At 40.9% G+C, this 24,983-nt stretch overlaps 1 protein-coding gene and 1 pseudogene across 1 annotated transcript in view; one reads left to right on the top strand and one right to left on the bottom strand.

Moving 5' to 3' along the window:
* SYNE2 (spectrin repeat containing nuclear envelope protein 2) overlaps positions 1-23,527 on the bottom strand; it is a 282,344-nt gene extending 258,817 nt beyond the window's left edge. Inside the window, exon 1 of the mRNA XM_042943457.1 lies at positions 23,411-23,527. Coding sequence (XP_042799391.1) covers positions 23,411-23,489 — 79 coding nt within the window. The 5' untranslated portion in view covers positions 23,490-23,527. The remainder of the gene's footprint in view (positions 1-23,410) is intronic.
* A 1,179-nt stretch (positions 23,528-24,706) lies between these two features.
* On the top strand, positions 24,707-24,921 carry LOC122221363 (annotated as a pseudogene).
* The last annotated feature ends 62 nt before the right edge of the window (positions 24,922-24,983 follow it).

Below are 24,983 nucleotides of genomic sequence, written 5' to 3'. Positions count from 1 at the left end.
CACTCGCTGTCATGGTCATACCCCAGACCTCATCATTACTAATAACTGCAACTCCTGGAGGTCTCAATTTCAGGCATCTCATTTCTGAACAACAGCCCTTATCTTTTCAGTTCATTCTAGCGCCATTGATTCTGCCACCTTTTCACTGTCCCTCGCTCCCACTGATATCCTACCTTTCATCCTTTTCCATTTTCAATTCCATGATCACTTCTTACAAACACTTCCTTGTGCCTTCTTGTGTGTTCCTGGCTCTTTATCACTACACTCCGCTCGCTCGTACCAACACTCATCCTACTGGATGTGGCTGGAAGAAGATCTGTCCCTGTGCTGACTGGTCTCACCGTGACGCCCAAGTAGGGCGTCTCTTCCTCGAACTTCCAACACCTCCTCTCCCATCCTCACTCTTCAGCTGAGACCCTGCTCCCAGAGCACATCCATTCCCTGTCCAATCCACCTAACAAAATGTCCCTGCCTCCAGCCTGTTAGCACGCCATGACCTGGCCTTTTCAGACCTAAAGCTGATCCCTTCACTCCTTCCCCAGATCCCATCCCTTTATGCCTGCTCGAGGACATTGCCTCCTTTCTCTCCTGTATCATCCCCTTCTCCCCCTCTCCCTTAGACCATTCCCATCAGTGTAGATCCAGGCTGTTAATTCACCACAAAAACAAGACCTCCAGATTTTTAATACTTTTTACTGACAAAAGAATTTTGTCTGACCCCAGTTCCCACAAACTACTGCTTTACTTATCTGCTGCCCTTTATGACAAAACTCCCCAGAGTCGCCTGTGTTCTCAGGTCCCCTCCTCCTCATTCTCTCTTAACCGAACCCACACCAATCAGACCACGGCCATGCCTCCAAAACTGCTCCCTCATCAAGGGCACCATGAATTCAGGTCATCAATAACCACCTTCCACTAGAACCAACGGTCGATTCTCAGCCTTCACCTTTCTGGACCCAACACTCTTGGTTTTCCTCCTCCATCACAAGTCGGCTTCTCTCTTTCTCTCACACTTCATATCCAATGCCTCGGAGAATCCTCTTTGGTCTCCCTTCAGAATGTAGTCAGGATATTACCGTTCTCACCACCTCCACCTGGAAGCCTGCACTAAATCCCTAGCAGGTCTCCCTCCTTCCAGCCTTGCCCTCTAAGTACCATTCTCAACGCAGCAGCCAGAGTGGTGCTACTAAAATGTTAACTCACACTCCTTTGCTCACAATCCTTAAGGGCTTCTCACTTCACTCCTGAAGATGGATGCAAGGCTTGGGGTGCCTGGGTGGCTCAGCCAGTCCAGCATCCAACTCTTGATTTAGGCTCAGGTCATGGTCTCACAGTTCATGAGTTCAAGCCCCACTGGCAGCATGGAGCCTACTTGGGATTCTCTCCCTCTCCCTCTCTCTCTCTGACCCTCCCCTGCTCGCTCTCTCTCTGTCTCTCTCTCAAAATAAATAAATAAACTTAAAAAAAAAAAAGATGGGGTGTCTGGGCGGCTCAGTCGGTAAAGCATCTGACTTCGGCTCAGGTCATGATCTCACACTCTGTGAGTTCCAGCCCCGCATCGGGCTGTGTGCTGACAGCTCAGAGCCTGGATCCTACTTCAGATTCTATATCTCCCTTTCTCTCTGCCCCTCCTCTACTCATGCTCTGTCTCTCTTACTCTCAAAAATAAATAAACATTAAAAAAAAATTTTTTTTTAAAGATGGCCGCAAGGCTGACCCCTACCCCCTCTGCTCATCCCTTTTTTAAAAAAAAAAAAAAATTTTTTTAAGTTTATTTCTTTTTGACAGAGACAGAGTGTGAGCCTGAGACACAGAATCCGAAGCAGGCTCCAGGCTCCAAGCTGTCAGCACAGAGCCTGATGCGTGGCTTGAACTCACAAACTGTGAGATCATGACCTGGGTCGAAGTCGGACGCTTAACTGACTGAGCCACCCAGGAGCCCCTGTTGCTCATCCCACTCCAGACTCTCTCGGCCTCCCCGTTTTTCTCGAACTCCCTAGAAACGATCCTACATTAGGGCTTCGCCCTAACCGTCCTTTCTTCCAGGAGTGCTCTTACTACACATATCCTCGCAAGCCTACTTCCCATCCTATTTGAGGCTGTAACACCTCCAGTCCTGCTTCCCTTTGTTTGCTCTATTTTTCTATAGCACTTACCACCTTTAAACATCCTACCTAAGTTACATATGTAGTATGTTTATTGTTTAACGTCTTGCTCTTCTCCCACCAGAAGCAAAGGACCACATAGACAAAGATGTTTTGTCTGTGACCTATTCCAGGTGCCTAGAGGAACCTGGCCCAGAAGGACTCTAAAGAAAACATTTGCTAAAAGAATAATAATATAACAGTAACAATAACTTAGTGATATTAAACCGATTAAGATTAATTAATAAAACTACATCATAATTAAATTTAAATGAATAAAAAATAAGTTTTCTAATCATTTTACTGTTATATTTGATTTACTACATTGACAAGGTCAAATCTACCATTATGCGTTTATATTCCTTTTCTAAAAAGTTACCTGATCTATCTTCTAATACACTGTTTTTCTTTGACTCCTTCCACTCTGCTTAATTAATCTCTAGCCACCACAGTTATATCAGACTGAAACTGTTGACATGACATCTAATTAGAATTCCTAAAAATATTTTAATCTAGGGGCCTCTGGGTGGCTCAGTCGGTTAAGCATCTGACTTCGGCTTAGGTCATGATCTCTTGGTTTGTGAGTTCAAACTCCATGACGGGCTCTGTGCCCCTCTTGCAGCTCAGAGCCTGGAGCCTGCTTCAGATTCTGTGTCTCCCTCTCTCTCTGTCCCTCCTGGCTCACACACACTCTCTCTCTCTCTCTCAAAAATAAATAAACATAAAAAAATTTTTAATAAAAGAATTAAGAAAAATTTTTAATCTGATGAGAGTTCAGGTTGAGGAACTGAAGAGAATCTGAGTAAATGTATCTTCAGGCGTTTATAAGCACGGCTGATTAGAGATTAAAGATGCACGTAGCCTGGCTGGATTTTTTTCTTATCTTTTTTAATCCATTTCATTTTTCTGTATTACCAACTTAAATTAGGTATAGCCCAGTGATTTACAAAGTACAGGGTGCTTAGTAATTGTTAGCTGAAATGAACTGAGTCCTGGCAAGCCAAGTGGATAGTTTAGGCTTTTGAGAGTTATTTGTTTCATATAAATTTCACTTAGCAAAAGAATTACAAAGAACCACAATTTTGTCCTATAATTCAAAATGTTATGCAATCTTCTAGAGTCTTTGATACGTTTTCATTGCTTTTTCTCCTAGTATAAGTAGATGATACAACAATATTTTTAAACATAGATATTAAACACTTAAACATATATTAAAGAGTATCAGTAGATGCTAGGACTATATTTTTAAACATATAAAAAATTTCTAAACATATGTTTGAACGTTAAACATTCAAACAAAAATTGTATTGGAGGCTAATTTTGCTCAACAGAAAAAAACTAGAGAACAGCTTTTTAGGATTCCAGGATCAAGTTACCTGCACACAATGTACATTAATCAAGGTCACGGATAAAAGCGGGGAGGGACCTATCCATTATTATAACAATAAAGCAGAAATCCAATTCAAAACCAAAACAAACAAAAAAACCAAAGATGACTCTCTTCCTATCCTTAAGGGACCAAGAGAGATCTTTCTTTCTAGGTGATAAAGTGTGAAAAAGAAACTAATCAGGCACGCTGGTAGGTGCAGGAGATAAGAGTCCACACTTCCTTCAGGAGAGTTACATGGCAGAGAAGGACAAGGACATTTCCGGAAGGCAGATAAAATAATCTTGGAAGGGGTAAACCTCTGGCACAAAACTGAGTGCAGAAAGAACTTGATGTTCCTGAAGAGTTTTAGTATTCCACATCCACCTGGAAACCTCAGTCATTCCCAACTCCTTCCAGGTAATAGAAGAGGGTCATTTCATTTGCGTGTGATATTGGACAAAAAGGGTCTTGGTACTAAGCGAACTGAGGAATGAATTTTCCTAGGCTGAGAAAAGAGGCAGTGAAACCACGGCTCTAACTGTATCATTCAAATTGGGAGCACTTCATCTAATCCGAGGTTGGACTGACATATATCCCGAAAGGGACATAAACTGAAAATAATCAAAATGTTTCCAATGAAAATCCTAAGTTATTCCTGTCCTAATTTGATAAAATCTAATAGAAACCTGGGGGGAAACAATAAGAGAAGCAGTCAGAACAAATCCCCACCGGTCCTCTCCAGTTAGCAAAGGAAACGGAGCACAAATGAGATCTTCAGAAAAGGATTTAGAAAAGAAACTTCATGGCTTTTAACTAACTCATTGTCCAAATTTACAGAACACCTCGTCCTCCTAGAAATCAGAACCCTTCAAATGCAACAAGGACCCTTTGCTTAACAGCAAACAAAGATGTCCCGAGGACAATTAAACACCTTTGTAATGGATGAATTAAATGGTTTAGTACGTGCCATTTTATTTATCCCTTGACACACTTTTCTCACATTTTCTTACTGCCTTATCCCTGAAAAGCGGTATTAATTCAGCAGGAACCAGAGCCAAATAACTCACCCTATGGCAGGATAAGTAGTCATTTGTTCTTTTCAAAGGCTGACCCATTGGGAAAAAAATAATTGAGAACCAACTGCTTTAAAGCAACTTAATTTGAGCGAGATTTTTTTTTTTTTTTTTTTTTTTTTTTTTAGCTGCTGGATTTTATTTTGTAATTTCTGGGGAGAGCTTTCTAATAAAATAATAAGACTCTTCTCAAAACGGCATGTAGAAGAATAGAATCAGCCAATGTTAGGGATAAAAAAGGGCAAGAATTAAAGAGAATAAGAAAATCTATTGTAATGATGGATTTCTCTGTAAAATGCCAAGAGAGAATGAAGAATGAGAAGTTCCCCATCCTGATTTTTAAGGCAAAGAAGAAATATGTATAACGTAGGAAAATGCAGTCAGTGAATTTTACTCAGGCCCATACAGATATCCTTATCATTCTTGGAAAATATCTGACCGAATTTGAGAAGCAAGACCTAGGAGGCAAAGGTTTCCTCTAGATGGTCATTACCATAAAAATACATTTAATCCCTGAGTTTGTTCTTATTCAATCTGCCATTTGTGAGCTGGCAGCACATATCCTTAGCTGGAAGGGAATTTACATGAAAACAAATGGAGTTGAGCATAATGAAAGAGTATGGATTTTAAGTTCATTATAAAGCTCCTTGTAAAACTACCACAGCTACTAGACCAGCTGCACCCGAATTCATCCAAAATGTTGACTCCAAATTGATTAATTGATTAATTAATTAAAATGTTGACTCCAGCAGTTCTGCCCTGTGGTAAGAGTTCAAATATGAGAATTCTCAGATATGAGAATCACTGATGGACATTTTCACTTAAACACAGAGCCATGCGTTATCACAGTGTGGCTCATCCAAGAATGTCCTCTCTACTGCAGGAGTTCACCGAGGAAGCTCTGCAATCTCCTATCCAGGAACTTCTTCCCCGTCTATTATTGGCTTGCTGCTACCAGGTTTATGGCACTTGGCTCCGGATTCCCTCCTTTGATCTGCCACTCTCCCCATTAAAATCTCTTGATCCTTCCTCAGTTCCTTAGAGAATAAATTCTAAATTCTTAGCCTAACACTCTAGGTCATTCACAGTTTGGCTCCAATCTGCTTTTTTCCTGACTCGTCTCCCATGACTTCTCTGCTCGTACCCTGCTTTCCCAGCAAACTAGAATATCTACAATTCCCCAGGTAAGTTTCATTCAAAAAAAAAGTCTCACTCTTTTCTGCATTCCCATGCTGTGTACCCTCTGGAATGGCCAATCCTCCCATGTCCCTCCGCATTCATAACAACCCCAGCACTCAGCACAGTAGACGTGCTGGGCATTCTTCAAGCCACATCTGCTAAAAGAAGACATACTCTGTTCAAATGCCCCCTTGGATAAACAGAAATAGATATAATCTCTTCTGGGTCTAGTCTTCCACAATACTTCACTGGTTTTTTTTTTTCTTATTGTGATTAGAAAGTACTATATAATACTCATAAAACATTTTTCAAGCAGGACACAAAAGTTAATCTTAACTTCACTCAAACCTCCCATTTTCCTTTCCCAGAGACAACATTAATTAACTGTTTCCTGTGCATCCTTCTAGATAAATATTTTAAAAAAACATAAATTCTAAAAGGGCGAGGATTTGTTTGGTTGGTCACTGGGCCGCTAGCTTGTAGAATACCTTGCAAGTAGAAGGCACTCAGTCAATATTTGTTGAATGAATGTATGCATATGTAAATTAAAGGAATGAACATGACACAACTTCATGTTTTAAGTTGGCAATTAAAAAAGCAGAGATTTAGGGGCGTGTGGGTGGCTCAGTCGGTTGAGCGTCCGACTTCGGCTCAGGTCATGATCTCGCGGTTCGTGGGTTCGAGCCCCGTGTTGGGTTCTGTGCTGACCGCTCAGAGCCTGGAACCTGCTTCAGATTCTGTATCTCCCTCTCTTTCTGCCCCTCCTTGCTCACACTCTGTCTCTCTCTCTCTCTCTCTCTCTCTCTCTCAGAAATAAACATTTAAAAAATTAGAAAGAAAGAAAGAAAGAAAGAAAGAGAAAGAAGGAAAGAAAGGAAAGGAAAGGAAGAAAGAAAGAAAGAAAGAAAGAAAGAAAGAAAGAAAGAAAGAGTAAGTATTAATGAAGGATCAAACTATCTTACTGCATGGAGAAGAAGAATTTACTGGCAGCAGTTACTAGGCCTATGTGTTACCCTAGTCCTTGTGTTAATAACACCTGGACAATTTCTTTCTTCAACAAATAAAATGCCTCGAACAAAAGGGCATGTACTGTAACGAGACCCAACTCACTGTTCACTGGGACACAAGTGGTAAGGATAACTACATTCAGAAAATAATGCAACACATTTTGGCCATCTCAAAAAATCTTAATCAAGCTGCTCTGGATGGAAAGGGGACTAAAAATAACAAGGCCACCTCTTTTATTGTTCATGGAGATGACAACAAACAGAAATAAATAAAGAAGCAAATTAAGGGAATAAAAATACACAGGCACGTGCAACCAAAACAAGAAAAGCCTAAAATATTTGAAGAATAAACAGGAAAAGGATGTTACTCACCTATAAAAGGGGAAACTATTAACTAACAAAAAAAAGCAGGGGGGCATTTTACTACACATTTTCTTGCAGCCAACTATAAGCAAACAAACAAGCCAGTAAGGCAAGTAGGACCAAGACTGAGATCTCGCCCATTGAAGGAGAAAAGCGGGGTTTAAAAGCTAACTCCTGACTAACGTAACTCATAATACAGTATGCAACCATCGACAGCATTCTTTTACTTTACTAGTCCTCCCCTGGAGAACCTGTGTCCTCCCTACGGAAAACACAGCGCTTGCCCATCAAACTCCGGATCTCAGGACTAAAATCGCACTCTTCCTCTCTCCCTCTCCCCAAATCTGTCCTCACTGGAGTTTCCATCTCATAGATTTGACAGCGCCATCCTTCGCCATCTCCAGGGACAGCCTCCCATAAACCAGGTGAAATCGGCCCCCATGTAGCTCTGGTACCCGCTCCCTTCCTACCCCCCTTCCTTGGCTCCCCCAGCCCTCCTGCCCTATCTGCCATCCTCCATGGTTGCTCCTCCCATGGCCAACCAGGTCTGCTCTGACCCCTTCGACCCATTCTCTGCTTCAGCTGGCCCATCTTACTGGATTACCCTTTCCACACTTTGACGGTTTCTCTCCCCTCTGAGGTTAAGGAGCGACGTTGGTCACAGCCGCACAGATGCTGTGTGGTCCACCCCGGGGCATCTCTCCAGCCTCAACGCACACAGCTCTCCTCCTTTCCCAGCACCCAGGGTTCCAGCCATTCTGTCTTCTTCCTGGGCTTTTACGAGCTACGTTCCCTCCTGCTGCTCATCAGCCCTTTGTACCAACACGCCTCCCTTCACCTAGTCAACCTCAGGTCACAGCTCAATGGCTCATCCTGAAGGAAACCTAAGTCAAATCTCCCTTTTGTTATTTGCTCTCATAGAGCCATACCCCTGCCCCAGTTAGCACTTTGCCTCAACTTGTAATCACTGACAAGTTAAGGGCACTGGCTCTAGAGCCAGACTACCTGAGTTCCCCTATACACCACGTGTTATCTGTGTGCCTCTGTCTTCACAACTGTAAAATGGGGCTATGAGTACCTACCTCCAGAGTTGTTAGGAGGATTAAGTATTTAGACTGACATAAATCAGAGGTCAACAAATTATAACCTGAAGGTCAGATCTGACCCACAGCCTGTTTTTGTAAGTAAGTTTTACCAGAACACAGACACGATCATTTGTTTTCCTACTGCCTGTAGCTACTTTCATGCTAAAATGGCAAAGCTGAATAGTTGCGACAGAGACCATATAGACCTCAAAGACTAAAATATTTGCTACCTGGCCCTTTATGGAAAATGTTTGCCAAGCCCTGGCGTAGACTATGATTAGTCTAACACAAATAGATATTGGCTATCATATAAAAGAAACATGAAATCATTATGCTAAGTGAAAGAAGCCAATCACAAAAGACCACATATTCTATGAAATGTCCCAGTAAGGAAACCCATAGAAGCAGAGAGAAGACTCGTGGCTGCCTAGGTCTGGGGGGAAGGAGGGCGGAGGGTTTAGGGGATGACAGCTAAAGGGTATGGGATTTCTTTTTAGGGTAACGAAAATGTTGTAAAATGAAACACGATAATGGTTGTACAACTCTGTGACTATACTAAAAACTCCTGGATTATACATATTAAGTGGGGGAGTTGTATGGTACATGACTCACATCCCACATTACATCTCAATAAAGCTGTTCCCCGCCCCCCTGCCCTGCCAAAATATTAGCTACTACCTGTGATATTATTTGATTACTATCTGTCTCCTCATTCGCCTACTGGCTCCACGAGAGCAGGGCTCTGACTCTGTTCCTCATTTTGCCGGCAACACCCACCACATGTTGAAAGAATCCATAGAACGCTTGTTGAATGAACAGCTGAATGACTGGAGGAGAAAGGAGTGGGGTTCTCTTTCTATTTTTCGCCCAGCCAATGTGGAGATTTAAACACCGGGTTTATTGGGGAAACAGATGACATACAACAAATGATTTATACTTTGAGCCTTGACATGTGGCACCCAGAGACTTCGTGTTGCCACATGAGTGAACCACACCCCTGTGCAACACCTGAGATTTTCCACACTGAGGCTTTTGTCTCCAGCCTCACTGGAACATAGCTCCTGGCTCCTGCGTAAGCAAATCTCGTATTTCTAGAAGAGCCCACGGTACAGATAAAATGCCTAGATCTTGGGGTGCTATTTGTCTCTCCTCTTTCTCACCCTCTTCTGACTCATCTGAGTTGCTCAATAAATATCCGTGGAATGAACAGATCAAAGAAATGACTACATTTCTTTTAACACATATTTCTTACTCCTTACTGCCTCTTACCTGCCACATAAAACTGTGAGTGCTTTTCTCCTGAAGATCACGACGTGTGAGCCTGAGCTCTGACCAGACCACACTCAAGCCATCTGTGCTGTGATTACAAACCTAGGATTCTTACTGAGCCCAGGATTCAGGGCCACTGTTTAAGTTCAGAGTTCTGTGTCCCAACTCCCTGAGATTCTGATTCAAGGGGTCCACACAGCTCACTTTGAGAAACATCCATGTAACTGGACCATTCATGTGGGTGACTTATTCTTGAGCCAACACAAGGGAACGGGAAGGGCCTAGCAACAATAGTAATGAAATAATAAACTCTGAGATATTAATATAGTGTAACTCAATATAAATCCTAAGACACACTTGGAGGGGCTCAGAAGGTTTACTGAAACAACTCGTGTCAAAGAATAAGTAGGAATTCACGGAAAGGAACAACAACACCATTTCATTCAAGCCTTCCAATGAAGTGGTCAGGTAGGCATTTGGTGAAGGAGAAAAATGTAGCTCCCAGAAGATGAAGGATTTTTTTTATTTATTTATTTTGAAAGAGAGAGAGAGAGAGAGAGAGCGCGCGCGCGCATGAGCAGGGAAGAGGGGCAGGGAGACAGAATCTGAAGCAGGCTCTACACTCAGCGTGGAGCCTGACACAGGGCTTGATCCCATGACCCTGGGATCGTGACCTGAACCATAATCAAGAGTCGTATGCTCTACCGACTAAGCCCCCCAGGCGCCCCGAAGATGAAGGATTTTTAATGACTCATTCATTAAACATTTATTGAAAGTGCACTGTGTCCTATACACTGTGCTCTAGATCTCACATCTGGTAGAGGAGAGTCAAATCCAGATGTGTCTGATACCAAAATCCATGTTCTTTTTGTCATGATTAAAAATCAGCCAAAATGTCAGATCCATGGCTGCTCCAGCTTACCACCCGATGTCTCTCCCCCGCTTTAAACCCAAACTTTTTGAAAATATGATCTACACTGGCTGTCCTCATGTCCTTACCTACCACTCACTTCTCAAGTCACTAAAAGCTGGCTTCTACCCCAACCATTCCGGTTAATTCTGAGCAAGGCTACCTGTAATATTCCCAATGCTAAACCCTGTGGATACTTCTCAGAATTGGATACCTTGAACCTTCTGATGCTGTTTACTACCCTTTCCATCTTGGAACATTCTTCTTCTTTGGCTTCCATGTCACTTGCCTGGTTTTCTTCCTACTTCTAGGGGCACACCTTCCCAGACTCTGTTATAAGCTTCTTTTGCTTTTTTTCTATCTCTGTAATATCCTGCCTTCTCTTTTTCTAGATATGTTCATCTACTCCATAAGAACAAATTACTACTTGCGTACTAATGACCTTCCAAAACTTTATCTTCAGGCCAGGTGTCTGCTTCTCCTGAGTTTTGTGTTTATATATCCCATTTTCTTCTGGGTATCCCCACTTAGTTATTCCCAGACCCTTCAAACTCAACATTGCCGGAAGGGAGTCATCATCTCTAACCAACCCCCTCCCCCAGCAAAGTTGCTCTGCGTTTTTTTTCAGCGACTGGTTCCATCATCCACTCCTCTGCCTAAGAACAAGCCTGAGTCACCTTGATACTTTCCCATACCCAGTCATTCAAAAAGCCCTCATGCTTACCTCAATAAAGCTAAAAATAAGAAAAATTTAAAGATTTAAAGTCCTGAAAATTGTACCGATTAGATATCTCTTGATACCTATTTCTCTCCATCCTCACTGGCGCCTCCTTGATCGGGATGCCATTATCCCTCGGCTGGACCACCCTAACTGACTTCAATTGGCCTTTCCGTCTCCACATTCACTCCCTCAAGACCACACCCCACACTGCAGTCCAGGTGATTTCTAAACCCAGTTCTGATTACGTCTCTACTCACAACCCTTCAATTGCTTCTTTCTGGTCTTAGGAAAAAATTCAAACCCCTGTATATTTACGTGACCCTCTATAGCTTCATCTCTTCATATTCTTCTTCAAACTGTAATACTCAGTCTCACTGAACATCCGTTTCCAAGAATGTGCCACGTTCGGCCCCACCTTCTGGCTTGAATATGCTGTTACCATTGCCTGAAGCGCTCTTCTCATTTCCACCCCGTTCATGTGCTAACATACTTTAGGTCTAAGCTTAGAAATCACTTCTTCTGGGAAGCCTTCCTTGCCCCACAAGACTGGTAGGTGCTCCTACTCTGTACTTCTAGAGAACCACACCTTCTCTCTCTTGCAGCACAGCCATATCATCCTGTAACAGTCTATGTACCTGTCTCCCTGTAATCAGAATGTGCATTTTAGGACAGGACCCTCTATGCGTCATCCCCCGTGTTCAGTATAGTGTCTTGTACACCACATGTTCAGAAGCACTTGTCAAATAATGAATGAACACATAAATGAATGGGGAATCTAAGGAAATTAACCTATACTTAGAAAAAGCATAACCAGTAATGGAGTAGTATCTCTTACCTTAAAAAGTCCTACCTTTCCCTTCAACAAGTACCTGATATCTCTGTTCCCCTTCAAAATTTCTTCCAAGTATTGATTAATTCACCATTTCTGCTTCCTCACTGCCCATTCTTTCCTCAACCCTTTCCAGTCACTCCACCATTTGAGTGTGGCGAACCCTGTTAGAGCCACCAACTAACTCTATGAGCCCAATCCAGTGGCCATTTCCCTTCAATACAGTTGACTTTACCCCTTTCTTGAAATACCTTCATCTGGTTATCAGATTTGCCTGGTTTTCCTTCTTTGGCTTTGGCTACTGCTTCTCAGTGTCCTTTACATTTCCTCCTCTTCCGCTTCACCTCTAAACACTGAAAGATCCAAAAGTTCTGCTCTAGCTACACATTTTCCACAGGTGATCTCTTCCAGGCCATGGTTTTCATCGTAAATATGCCAGCCACATGTTATGGCTCCCAGATCTGTAACTCTCCCTAGAATTCTGGATCCTTACATCTAACTGTCTACTTGACATGTCCATTTGGCATCAAATAAGCATCTCATATCTATCATGGCAAAAATAAACTCTTGATCTCCCCACAACTTTGTCTATCAGTCTTCTTCATCGCAATAAATTCCATAACCGACAATTCAATCGCTCAAAGCAAAAATTGAGAAGTTACCCTTGATCTCTCTTATTACTCACTCCAGAAGTCCCAACACTCACAAATATCCCTTTAAAAATCCATGATTCTTTATCTCGTTGCTATCACACTACTACTATCCAAACTTCTGTGACATTTTACCCGGGACTACAACAAAAGCATCCTAACTGGCTTTGCTGCTTCCCCTCCCTCTTCCCAGATAATCCCCTCCCCACCCAGCAGCCGGAGTGATATTTCGGAACAGGTAAATCAGATCGAGTTACTCTCCTGACTAAAACCTTCCAATGGTTTCCCATCCACACACCTTACCTGAGAGCTGACGAATCCCTGCCTGATCCAGCTCTGCCTCGCCTCGCTCTCCCGCATCATCTCATGCCCATATATTCCAGCCACACCAGGCTCCATGAATTCACCCAGCTTGTTTCTATCTTTGAGCTCTTCCTTGAGCTACTGCTTCAGACTGAAATGCTCTTCCTTTGTTCTTTTTTGGCAGCTCCTTTGTGTTGTAATTCCTCCTTAAATGTCTCCTCCTCAAAGACCTTCACTGACCACCTCAGACTCTACACAGTTTCATTCACTCACCATCACAAAGCAAACAGAATTTCTCCTAGAAACACAATACTAAGACACTATTGAACCCACAAACACCATATACATACCTCACTGCCTCATGTCTGACGAGATCCATATTTCCATCCTCTCTGAGTTTCCTAAACATTTCACCAGGAAGTCATCACATAAACCCATTTTTAATCCTCTCCATAGCACCTACCATGTGTTGCTATTTTTCATTATTTACTCTTTGTCTCTCTAACTGAAATACAAGCACTGTGCGCATATGAAGCTCATTGGAGTTGTTCACCTCAGTCTTCTCTTAACCCAAAATAGTGCTTGCAACAGAGTAGCGTGTCAGGAAACATGCTGCATGAACATGTCAGTGAACAGATTTGCCTGTACTCATAAAAACCTAACTGTGTGATAAAGTGCTAAGTGTGAATTCACCTATACTTTTGAAACATTTTGTTTTGAAGACATCAAACCACACCAGAAGTTCTGCCGAGTAGACGTTCAGACGGAGGCAGACAGGGACACCCAGCAGAACTCGTTCCCACTATATAATAATCCTACGTAACTGAAGACAGGGCCAACAATACCAATGTTCGGGAATGATCTTAAATATGACTCAGACTTGATAAAGACTGTGTTCTGATTTGAGCCAAGTACCCTTCATCTTATAATATTTAGCTGTTGATGCAATTGGTACACCCTGTGCAGTAAAGACAGAAAAGACCAAGGCATGACCAGTGAGTGCTGCCCCGCCCCGGAAGGCAGAGAGCAAGCGTGTGTGGCCATTCTGCCGCCATCTTCTCTCTATGCTCACTCAGCACGCATCACCGCACAGTCAATGACCAGGAGAGAGTATTTACCCAGAATCTCATGTCTCTCTTCCAAAAATATACACATTTAGAACGTTGAACATTTCATTTCTCTGATAAATCATTCATATCCTTCTATCTACTATTTTTAACTGATTCTAAAAATACCTGGTGGTAGTAATCTTCAGTTCTCATACATATTGAGAACAACAAACACAGTTACCTTCTACCAAAATTTCCGTGAATGTTTTAGAAAAACACAGCCATCACAGAAATTGTAATCACCAACACTGAAATCAGACGAGGGAAGTAATCTCTTGAAGAGGCACATTTAGAATAACCTCTAATTTTTAGAGGGTAAAACCACACACTAAACCCACCAAATGGTTATAAATTAATCTCTTATACTGACTTCTTACTTCCCCATTTTCAAGGGGAAATTATTTTGAGTTTTATTTTTCCTGATATACTACTTCGAGCTCTGAATAATTACACTCCCTCCCTCCCGACACATACACATACACAAAAGCTCAGTAAAATCTTGTATCTCCCAAGGGGCTAATTAAAAAGGATTCTGATTTCTATAAGGAATGAATGAGATCTTTGTTAACCTACTTTAACAGGACTCTAAATGACCCTGGATTTATCTTGCCCTAGTTTTCAAAATGTAACTGACCCAGAATAAAGTAAGCTTATCCCCACACTCCTGGCAAAAACAAAACCAAAGTTCCCAGAAGCCAAAACTGTACATACACAATCCAAGGGAAAAAATTATTTTTCTGTCTTAGACTATATAGTGCAAATACCACTGCTTGCAGAGCTGTTTTATTTTCCACTTAATTGGAATATTTTAAGATTATAAAGCCTTACAATATCAAACTAATAATCTTCCAAGAAAATAGAGCAAAAGAGATCATCAGCTACTATGATATCAGGAACTTCCTAGAAACTTTTGTGTTGGGACAAGTATAATAGCATTAATATCGAGTGAAGAACCATAATTTAATTATTTTCTCTGGGTGTAACCATCACCTAATTGCTAAAAAAAAAAAAAAAAAAAAAAAACCCAGAGATGATTTGCTTTTATTCCTAATAACTAAGCGGTCTGAATTTGTCAGAGAAACAGAGTTACTGCCGGATAATGCGTGTACTTTTCTTACTCTTCATTCACCATTTCCATCAAAATTCCACACTGGGGACTTGGCTATAAAAGGGTAGAAATCCCATTCAGAAGCTTTTTTAGTAATCTCATTCCTCTTTCTCAGACTTTACATGGTTTCATTCACTCACCATCATAAAGTAAGCAGAATTTCTCTAGAAACACAATACTAAAACACTATGGAGCCTGCAAACACCATATACACGCCTCCCTCTAGAGAGAGCTATTATTTCCATCCTCTCTGGCTGATTTCCCTGAACACTGAGCAATTCTTCTAATTCAGGGTACTTCATGTGTTTTTTTATATTGGAAATGACCACTCATTCATTCGTTCATGACCAACTCAAACAGTTGTTTACTGAGCGCCTAAAATATGTCAGAAACATCGTTTGGCCATAAAGATGCCAAGAGCACCCTACGCAGAGCACCTAACACACACTTGGAGGAACTCAGAAGGCTCATTAAAGCAGGCAATGCCCAAGGATGAGAGGGAACTCAAGGATTAAAAAAAAAAAAAAATCACAAGAAAGGCGGTTGGGTGGCTCAATGGGTTGAGCATCCGACTCTTGGTTTCGGCTCAGGTCATGATCTCACGGTGCGTGGGATTGAGCCCCAATTTGGGGCTGTGCTGTCAGCACAGAGCTTGCTTGGGATTCTCTCTGCCTCTCCCCCTCATGCTCATGCTCTCTCTCAAAAATAAACAAACAAACATTAAAAAAAAAATTACAAGAGGTTCAGCAAGGAGACACCTGACTCCAGGGAAGTTCCTACCAAAATATTTGATTTTTACAGTCAAACGGAACAGATAACTCACTTTGCAAATAATATTCTAGAGAACACACTCTCATTCTTCACCTCCCTACAACTGAAACGGGAAGAGATACTCGAGACAGCATATTCAGTCATATTGTGGTTGGATTTTCGGTTGGACACCCAAATCAGGAGCAGGCCCCTGTGTAGTTAAGGACTTCAACTCATTTCATTCGAAGGATGAAATCTGCATCCCAGGTCGCTTTCTTTCACATGATACCAGCAAGGAGAAGCACAGTGCACCACATGCTTCTTCAAGGCGCTCAATCTATTCAACCTTTGTCCCCGTAACAACAAGCCTGCTACACGTGGTCAGCACTCAGTGTTTACTGAACAGATGAATAAAAGTAAACATTACATCACATCACTATGCTTGTCATCTAACCCACTGAACATGAATAATGTCTAAAAGATCCCATAAAATGAAAGCCTCCGTTGGATGGATACTCAGTAAATAATAAAGTTCGATGTTGTAACAGCCTAACTACAGGGACCCGTGTTTCCCTATCAAGCCCTCCACCAAGTAATGTCTATCCAGAAGGCATAGAGGGTTTTTTAATCTTTTAAAAGACATCATCTAGAAGATAACACTAAATAAAACGTGTGAGCATTGTTTGAAATGACACAGTAACTGGGCTGAACATGGTTTTACACGGCTTCGCACAGATGGTTAACAATTCACCAGCATTTTGGCAGGACTGCGTGAAAGTTAACTCCTCGTGTGGTGGCAAAGGTAATAGAACACACACTCCTTCCTAGTTCTTTGTCTAATTAACGATAACATTCTGTATTCAAATGCCATTTTCCTAAAGCATTGGCCTATGTTTTTTTCAAAAGCAAAGTAATTTGCTCTTGTTACAGAAATTTATCACGCCCTCTTATGGTCCACAAATTATATTCACGTGTTATAAAGAAATAACTGAAATCCGAAATATATAAAGAAAATATCCAAAATAGTTCAAGATTACCATAGCTGCTGCTTAAAATATCACGAGGTGAGTCATCGTAGGCTCGCAATTCACTCATGATTAATTTGACTTTTAAATGGGCCTTCTACCTGTGCTGTACTTTCCGTGCCATGAAGTTCTCAAGAGAAGAGTTTCTTTGTGAACAGCATATTATATCTACAATTTACTGTAAGTACATCGATATACGGCCTTATTATCTGTTGCTATTAAATACTTAATGAAAACACACTAAATAAAAAGAGAGTTAATAACGCGGACATTATAGCTGCTACCACTATTACCCCAATCAGCTCAGCTTCTAGACCTTGGAGCCGCTCTATTATTATCCAGATTCAGTAGTTTCAGAACCCTGCTGTGCGTTTCACCTCGATGGTGTTCACACCTGTCCCATACTTTCATATTCACTGTTTAATTCTAATCCAGGCAAACATTACCCAACACCCAGCTAATTGCAAACCTTTCTAACTGGTTTCCCCAGCTCCACTTTCTGGCCCCTTTCAAGTCTTCCTACACCCCAAGCCAGATTGCTCTCCTAAAGTACACTTTGACCTCCAGCCATGTACTCTCACCCTCAAGACTCAATAGCCACTCACAGCCTAAAGGCAAAATCCCCAAACTTCTTGGGTTTGAATTCAGCCCCCTTAGGGATCTCAATCTCAGAAATACTACTAAAGAAATTCCTACTTTGGTCTTAAATTAAATGAAGAACAAAGAAAGTCCCTTCCAACTTGAAAATTCTGTGACACTCATCCAACTTACCCCTTATTGCTTCCATAATCATATCTATCCAGTACTCCAAAGATTTATTCCCCAAACACACCTTTCCCACCTGAAGAGCTTGGCACAGGTGGTATTTCATACAAAATATATATTTAGTATTTTCTTAGGATAAAAGGAAAGGAAGCACCTGTTATTTTGCCAGATAAGAAAACCAGTGGAAAGATTTAAAGAAATTCTGTAACAGACATCTTGGTAAAGCAAATAATTTTTAAAGATAGCTGTTTATTTATTATTTTCGTAGCCTGAACTTTCACATATCATTTTATTTAAAATGTGGACCGTCCAACGTAGTACAAAATGCACTAGCCTAAAATAAATTCCATTTTACATTAATCTGCTCAAATTCACATTCACAAACGGCATTTCTTTCCCTTCTCAACAATCCATTTCAACATCATGCTCCTCATTAGACTAAGAGAACATAAATATCTCCCTACAAAAAGGGCCTTCATAAGAACATTTACTCAAACATCACACGAAAGATGAACAAAAAGAAAGATGAAGTTGCTTGTTTGTTGTCCTGCTCTATGAATTTCAGCAAAGCACTGCCTCATTTCCTGGGCCTGATTCATTGCAGGCCCTGCACACGTGGGAAATATGTTTTCATAGCCTATCTACAATGAGTTACTACATTTCAACACAGACATCTTACTTAATTTTTTCTCAAGCCGATTACTCTAAGTCAGGGTATAATTGTCTCATCTGAGATACATTTGGCTAAAGTAAAACAGGCATTGTAAGTAGGTCTCTGTCTCTAAAAAATGTTCTGAAATTAGAAGAAAAAACCTTCCTTATGAGCAGTGACCCTGAGCTTCTCATATTACATAAAATCTCTTTTCTCATATTACTCCAAGGATCATTACGCACACATGAATTTTGTGAAATACAAGTCTGATAACATAATGTACAAAGCCAAATACTTTTAAGACTGTTGTCAACAGCTTGCCATTCAGTCATAGTTAACTAAGGTACATAAAATCATCTGTTGATTTTTTGTCTAAATAGCTAATAATTCTGCTTTGAAACCAAAGTTATCTTTAGAAATATATAAAAGCCCCAATGTTTATAGCAGCACTATCAACAATAGCCAAAGTATGGAAAGAGCCCAAATGTCCATTGATGGATGAATGGATAAAGAAGATGTGGAATATATATACAATGGAGTATTACTCAACAATCAAAAAGAATGAAATCTTGCCGTTTGCAACTATGTGGATGGAACTAGAGGGTAGTATGCTAAGCGAAATTAGTCAGAGAAAGACAAATATCATATGACTTCACTCATATGAGGACTTTAAGACACAGAACAGATGAACACAAGGGAAGGGAAGCAAAAATAATATAAAAACAGGGAGGGGGACAAAACAGAAGAGACTCTTAAATATGGAGAGCAAACAGAGGGTTACTGGAAGGGTTGTGGGAGGGGGGATGGGCTAAATGGGTAAGGGGCATTAAGGAATCTACTCCTGAAATCATTGTTGCAGTATATGCTAACGAATTTAGATGTAAATTAAAAAAATAGAATTACAAAAATTACCCAAAAAAAAGAATAAAAAAAAAAAGAAATACATAAAAGTTCCTTCTTCCCTCCCTCCCTCTCTTCTTTTCTCCCTTCACCCTTCCTTCCTTCCTTTCCCCCTCTTTCTTTCTTTGTTTCTTTCTTTCTTTCAACTCAAAGAACTTCAGCCAGGAGAACTATAAACCTACTAATAATAATGTACAACTTAACCGTGAGAAATGTATTCATGTCACAGTTAAGCTTTCATTCTACAGTCACAGGAACCTCTTGGTTGATATCCCTGAGTGTACCTCGTTAATGTGAGCATCCCTTGCCCAGTATAAATCTGATTACATTATAGTATTGGCTTTCCTCCTCTCCCCCTACAGAGCAATGCATCTAGTACTACGTTCCCCTAAATGGATCATAAAGAAAAATCATTCACACTGGTAGTGCATGTATATTACATTGCCATTGCCAAACAGCCCGTATTTATCTCTTATTGTAAAGCAGACTTTATTAGCCTAGTATAATTCAAAACATGCTATGAGAAACCACTCAATTCTTAGTAACTTGCTAATTATTTTGAGCTATTTGAGAACCTGAGATCATTAATGTTACTTGAAGATGCCCATCCATATTCTGGATGTGTAAGTTTACTATGGATTAACTAGAATAAGGTTAAGATTTAAGTAGATTTTCCAAAGAGAATGTTAGGGAAATTCCTTCCTTCAAAGATGTCTACACGTGTTGACATGCGAGGGGGTGTGTGGTGCAGTAGAAAGAAAACAATCCTCCAGGTCAAGGCCCAGCTCTGCCTCTCACTGTGTGACTCTGGGAAAGTAATTCGATCTCCCTGAGCCACAGCGATCCTCTCTGTACCTTGAAGATAAAAACATCTACCTCACAACGTGGTTGTGAGGACTGAATGTGCACAAGAGTGCTGTGCATGCTACAGCCTATGATATAGAAGTCTTAGAACGCACTGCAGTGGGGAAGAAAACATTATGAGATATAATCATTATAATACTATCAGTGCTAAAATAAGTACTGCGGGAGAACAGAGGAGGAAGTGTGAATCTCAGCCAAAGAGAGAGCACGGCTAAGGAGGAGGCTGAGTCCAGCTGATTTGGGGATGGATGAGGGGTCCATGGAGGCCGAGTCCAGCTGATTTGGGGATGGATGAGGGATCCACGAGGGATAGGTGAGCTGGATTGCTTCCAGCAGGAAGAGGAGAGGGGGGTTACAGCAGGACAGCCTGCACGAAAGCACACAGGCAGGGGGAGTACGGACCCTCAGGCAGCCATACAGCCGGAGCACAGGGTGCTTATGGGGGTGAAATGGGAGACGAGGGCAGAGAGAAAGGAGCACCAGACCGGAAGAGCCTGTGAGCCACACCAAGAGGTCTAGACTATCCCACATGTGATGGGAAGCCACTGAATAGAAAAATGTCAAAACAAAACCAAAAACCAGTAAAAACCAGACTCTGGTTTATAATTTTTTTCTATATAATAAGCAGTTTCTACTCTAGCTGTGTGCTCATAGACAAGAAGTCTTTGGGGACAAAGATTTTGACTGTAAATCTATAAAAAGAAGTTACAGGGGCACCTGGGGGGCTCAGTCGGTCAAGCATCCAACTCTCGACCTCAGCTCAGGGCATGATCTCACAGTTCGTGAGTTCAAGTCCCATGTCAGGCGCTGCACTGACAGTAGGAGCCTGCTTGGGATTCTCTCTCCCTTTCTCTGCCTCTCTCTCTCTCAAAATAAATAAATAAACTTTTTTTTTTTTTTTTAACGTTTATTGATTTTTGAGACAGAGAGAGACAGAGCATGAACAGGGGTGGGTCAGAGAGAGAGAGGGAGACACAGAATATGAAACAGGCTCCAGGCTCTGAGCTGTCAGCACAGAGTCCGACGCGAGGCTCGAACTCACGGACCGTGAGGTCATGACCTGAGCCGAAGTCGGCAGCTTAACCGATTGAGCCACCCAGGCGCCCCTCAAAAGAAATAAATAAACTTTAAAAATAAAAAATAAATAAAAAGTGAAAAGAAGTTACAATGCCTTTATTAAACTCATACTCTGTGTCAGGTACTGAGCTAAGCCCTTTGAATGCATTATGTATCATTGTTCACTTTCAAAACACAGAAGCAACACAGGCATCACCATCCGTATCTTAAGTGTGAGGAAACTGAGATTCAAAAAAGATAACGCCTTTGGTCCAAGTTCAAAGAACTAGCAAGTGCCAGAGCTAGAAACAGAAATTAGATTTATGTTACTATTTAGTGATGCACTCTCTTCCTGATATGTTTCAGGCTACTTGAGCTCCTACTCACGTGCCACCAAAACTTCAGAGAAAAACAAGAACATCAGGGCTTTTTTTTTTTTTTTCCAGTTGAATGAAATTTTTTTTATTTAATTTAACTTAAAATTCCAGCGTAGTTAACATACTGTGTCATATATTGGTTCAATAGTTCTGTACATCACCCAGTGCTCATCACAAGTACGATCTTTAATCCCCATCATCTATTTACCCAGCCCCCCCAACACTTATTCCAGCTACTTATGAATATTGTATGACACTATAAAAAATATACTTACTGAAAACCTTTACAGTTCTTACTTCAAGTACTACCTCAACATATTATGTTTCTTAGCCAACGCAAATTACATTACAGTTATTTTTAAAAGCCTGATACATATAGGCACAGTCTAGTGCAATAGGCATCTGACCCCCAAAATCAAGAAGCTAATCATTCAAATCATGTTTTTCTAATTAAAAATAAAATATCAGAAAGTCATTTGGGGAGTCATGAATGACTCAAATAGAAGTAATGTACAGCATAGCAGCTACAGTTAATAATACCGTATAGCATATTTGAAAATCGCTAAGAGAGGGGTGCCTGGGTGGCTCAGTCAGTTGGGCATCTGACTTCGGCTCAGGTCATGATCTTGCGGTTCATGGATTCAAGCCGCACATCGGGCTCTGTGCTGACAGCTCAGAGCGTGGAGCCTGCTTCAGATTCTGTGTCTCCCTCTCTCTCTCTCTGCCCCTCCCCTGCTCATGCTCACTCGCTCTCTCTCTCTCTCTCAAAAATAAAAACATTAAAATAGAAAAGGAAAGAAAATTGCTAAGAGAGCAAATCTAAACAGTTCTCATGATAAGAAAAAAAAAATCTGTAATTATATATGATGACATTAACCAAACTTACTGTGGTGATGATTTCACAGTACACACAAATATCAAATCATTATGTTGTACACCTGAAACTAATAAGATGTTGTAGGTCAATTATACCTCAATAAAAAATAAAGTACAGGGGGCCCGGGTGGCTCAGTCAATTAAGCATCCAACTTCAGCTCAGGTCATGATTTCGCAGTCTGTGAGTTCAAGCCACGCATTGGGCTCTGTGCTGACAGCTCAGAGCTTGGAGCCTGCTTCAGATTCTGTGTCCCCCTCTCTCTCTGCCCTTCGTCCGCTCACTCTGTCTCTCTCTCAAAAATGAATAAACATTAAACATTTTTTTAAAAAAAATAAAAAATAAAGCACAAAATAAAATGACTCAAAATCTATGGCTTCTAAGTAACATTCGAAGAATCTTGTATAATACCCTACATAATCTTAAAGATTACTTTAAAATAACATAGTCTCATAAATATTTTCAAAGGCTTACCATAGCTTTATTTCTTCTACACTAGCTAACTTTACTCAGCTCCAAGATTTGTTTTATCAACAAGGGTGAAAAGTCTAATGAATTTTCAAAGTGCAAAACAAATATTCCCAGACTCCACAAGAAGCACTAAAAAAAACACAGTCAGTACTGGGTCTGCATAAATGCACACACGATTCATATGATTGAAAGGTCATTCACTTATAATACTACTACTATTCTTTTCTATTTGGACAAAATAAGGATGTACATTTAAAAGAGGCTATGCAAAAAAGATGCAAAATGAGTGCAAACAATTCCAAGCAAACCATGGTTAACTATTTTCACTACAAATGAAATGCATACACTCAAGAGTGAGAAACCAAGATACCCAATTCCTTCCAGGTATTTCTTACTCTCTTAGACTGCTGAGGTAGCAGTAAAGACATGTACACGTACTGCAAGGTTGTACAATTGGAAAAATACTGAAGAGAGGCAGAAAGCGGAAGGATTTGAGACCAGATGAGGGTAAGGTTTCCACAGTTGCGATGGGTGTTACCCCACCCAACCGTAATTACCTTGCAGTGTAATATGGCGACCATCGATGCCCAAGGAGACCTGTTCATCCTCGGTGGGAAGCACAGGACTAGACGCCATCCTTTGACTCACTGGAGATTATATCATGTCCATCTCAGTTAAAGAAGTGAACTAAAAGTAAAAGGGATAAATGCTCATTAGTGACTCTGCAACTCTGCATCTCTAATAGATATGACCCCCCGAAAGCAACAGCAAACGAAAGCTGCCCTCCCACAAGAAGCAGTTTTCTAGTGAGTGTTTCCTTAGTTCATGAGGAAAAGAAGACTACGCCTTCTTTTTTTGAATCATAATCAAGATTTTGCCCTGTGACCTATTCGCGTTGCTGGCCGGACTCCCAAAGAGCTAGCAGGGTGGATTCTATACCAGTGGGGAAAAGAAAAGCTACCCAATTAGATTCCGGAACTTGTTTAGGGGACGGAAAGTTGACACAAACGGACATCTTAGGTGCTTGTGTGTACTTTATTGTGAACTTGAACCTGCAAGAATCTTCTTTATAACTTTTTATAAAGTTTATAAAGTTTTTCATAAAGTTATTAAAGTCTATAAAGTTTTAGTTCCTCTTCTGCTCCATAAATGTTGCCATTTACTGGAAACAGTAACAACTGAGCTTGAGCTTGCAAAGTGAAACTAAAAAATAAACTATATGAAAAAGAATGTTTTGATGAGGCTACCTATTATATTGAATTATTTTCCCAAGTACTTACTTTTCCACACATTTCTTTCTGTATCCCCACTCTGACTCTTAAAGAATCCTGCCAGTAAGAGGAATTCTAACTGTGCAATTCTTTATTGCTTCGGGTATGTATATGCCGCTATTACCATCTTAGGGGCTTAAAAACTTGACTTTTCCCATACAGATGACTTCCTTATCAAATAAACCTAACCAAATATATAAAAATATAAAATGTATTAGGGAATGGATAGAAAAATGGGTAAATACACAGATACCTGATCAAGCAAGTAGAGCAAAACATTAGTGGTAGAATCTATGTGTTCAGCATATCAAAGATGTTCACTGTAAAATCCTTTTCCATTTGTGTATATTAGAAATTCTTTATAATAAAATATTGGGAAGGAGACAACCAAAAATAAATATACCCGAGGCCAACAGCTAGATAAAATCAATCATATCCAACAGATCACTTTACACGAAGAATAAAAATCATTCGATTTTGAAAAATCAGTCAATGCAACAGACAGTCTTCAAAAATCTTTTGGCTCCAGGGCAAGGAGGCTGTGGCATTGGCGGGTTCCAGGAGTTTCCAGCTCCAGACAGGATGGTCGAGGTTGTTTGCAATGACCAGCTGGGGAAGAAGGTCCCCGATACACTGATAACATCCATCAGGGACCTTAAGAAGCTGATCACAGCCCAAAATGGCACCCATTGTACCAAGATCATCCTGAAGAAGTGGTACACAATTTTTAAGGACCACGTGTCTCTGGGGAATAAGAAATCCACGGCAGGATGAACCTGGAGCTTTAGTATCAATAGAGCACAATTCCTTCCCCCTGTCTTGCTCTGCCCTACCCTGCCCCCCGCTCTTCTCCCATCCT

This window comes from Panthera leo, chromosome B3 (genome assembly GCF_018350215.1).
Source record: "Panthera leo isolate Ple1 chromosome B3, P.leo_Ple1_pat1.1, whole genome shotgun sequence".
Lineage (NCBI taxonomy): Eukaryota > Metazoa > Chordata > Mammalia > Carnivora > Felidae > Panthera > Panthera leo.
Note: the sequence above shows the minus strand (reverse complement) of the source record. Positions and strands in the feature narration are given on the sequence as shown.